General features: G+C 34.3%; 1 protein-coding gene across 1 annotated transcript in view; it reads left to right on the top strand.

Moving 5' to 3' along the window:
• fam185a (family with sequence similarity 185 member A) overlaps positions 1-1,341 on the top strand; it is a 3,710-nt gene extending 2,369 nt beyond the window's left edge. Inside the window, exons 7-8 of the mRNA XM_016523173.1 lie at positions 486-626; positions 798-1,341. Of these exons, the coding sequence (XP_016378659.1) occupies positions 486-626; positions 798-916 (260 nt within the window). The 3' untranslated portion in view covers positions 917-1,341. The remainder of the gene's footprint in view (positions 1-485; positions 627-797) is intronic.
• The last annotated feature ends 500 nt before the right edge of the window (positions 1,342-1,841 follow it).

The raw sequence follows: 1,841 nt of genomic DNA on the forward strand, positions 1-1,841 counted from the left end.
ATACCACTGTTCCACTTACATGTTTGATAAAATTACCAAGGCATTTCAACAAAAACCTTGTTGAAAACACGGTGATCAAAATTAGAGAACAGTAACCACTGTAGCACAAAAGATTACAACTAAAATTTTGGAGGCTTACAGCTGCTACTGCTTTACCCGTTTTGCAGTGTGACAGGGTCAATGATATTAATGAGGTAATTATTTGTACATTTTACATTATGAATAAATTATATAATTCTATTATTAAAAATAATAATAAAAAATATAAAGTATTTTAACACTTTTTGAAATGAATCATTAGGTGTTCACACATTTTTTTTTTTATACTTAATGATTACCTCACATTACATTTGTTTATAGCCATTAAAAATGTTATAATGGTTTTTCAGAAGCATATGTAACCAATGAGTACAGAGTACATTTCTAACAGTTTGACCCTTGTTTTTAAACTAGTTTTCTAACACTTTTATTTTTCATTGATTCAGGTGCTGTGAGTGTGCGTGTGCCGTCCACTATGAAAGCAGCAGTGCACTTGTGCGGAACCTCTGTTAGCATTAGCTCAGAGATAGTTAGCTCATGTCAAGAGACTGAACGTACTTCAGCTGATGGGAAGACAACAGTTACGGGTGAGTAGAAGCCAGACCCACTGGACGTCTTTTAACTGCCTGAAATGTACTTTTTTCAGCTGCAAGTCTACATCTTATCCTAAAACACAAACATGAAAATTTGACTATTTAAACCACAGTTATGATCTAACATATTCTATGCATTCATTAGATTGTATGTACTCATTTTAGCTCATTTGAATGGTGGCACGCATGAAGAACGATGGATCAAAGCCACTGCAGAAAAAGGTGCTGTCAACCTGAGAACCCAGAGCTGGTTTGAGACCCTCAGACTTGGAGCTCAGAGTTAAAACCTGCACAGAAGTGCCTGGAACCAACTACAAAACTGACAGAACCTCACTGCTGGATTTATACAGGAGATTTAAACTGGATCTTGCGTATATCTGTCCAACAAGACACTTCACATATAGCTATAGTGAGATACAACAGTCTTGACTGAAGAGTGGGTGAATGCATCTAAATGACATGTCTTTTTTAGGGCTGCGCTATGGGCAAGTTCTGCTTCAGAAGATACAGCATGCAAATCCTGAAGGGTACTTTCTACTTTTTACAAGTAGTGGTTCTCATGTATTCACACTAACTGCGATGGTATAACATCCTGCCAGATCCTGTAGGACAACATCCTGAGAGACGTTACAGTATACCTGATTAGTTGATAAATAGAACCCATTGAAACAACTGTACAAAAGAAAGAAATAAACCATGCTATTTTAAAGCACTTATTAATTTTGTTAAAAGCTTCTACACACATTGCAACATACAATATGCGTATAACAGAATACATACACTACTGTTCAAATATTTGGGGTTGGTTTGTAGGGCTGCATTTATTTAATCAAAAATACGGTGAAAAAGATTGTAAAATAATATTACAATTTAAAATAACTTTTTTTTCTATTTGAATATATTTTAAAATGTCATTTATTTCTGTTATGCAAAGTCATTTCTCCAGTCTTCAGTGTCACATAATCCTTCAGAAATCATTTAAAATGCTGCTCAAGATTCAGTTTTTATTATTATCAGTGTTGAAAACAGTTGAGCTGCTTAATATTTTTGTGGAAACCATGATTTTTTTATCTTTTCAAAAGAACAATTTATTTGAAATATAAATATTGTGTAACATTTTAATTGAAAGTGAAGTGACATGTGGCCAAGTATGGTGACCCATACTCGGAATTAGTGCTCCGCATTTATCCCATCCAAAGTGCACACACA

Source organism: Sinocyclocheilus rhinocerous, unplaced genomic scaffold, assembly GCF_001515625.1.
Source record: "Sinocyclocheilus rhinocerous isolate Xijiao unplaced genomic scaffold, SAMN03320098_v1.1 scaffold1201, whole genome shotgun sequence".
In the NCBI taxonomy this organism is placed as follows: domain Eukaryota; kingdom Metazoa; phylum Chordata; class Actinopteri; order Cypriniformes; family Cyprinidae; genus Sinocyclocheilus; species Sinocyclocheilus rhinocerous.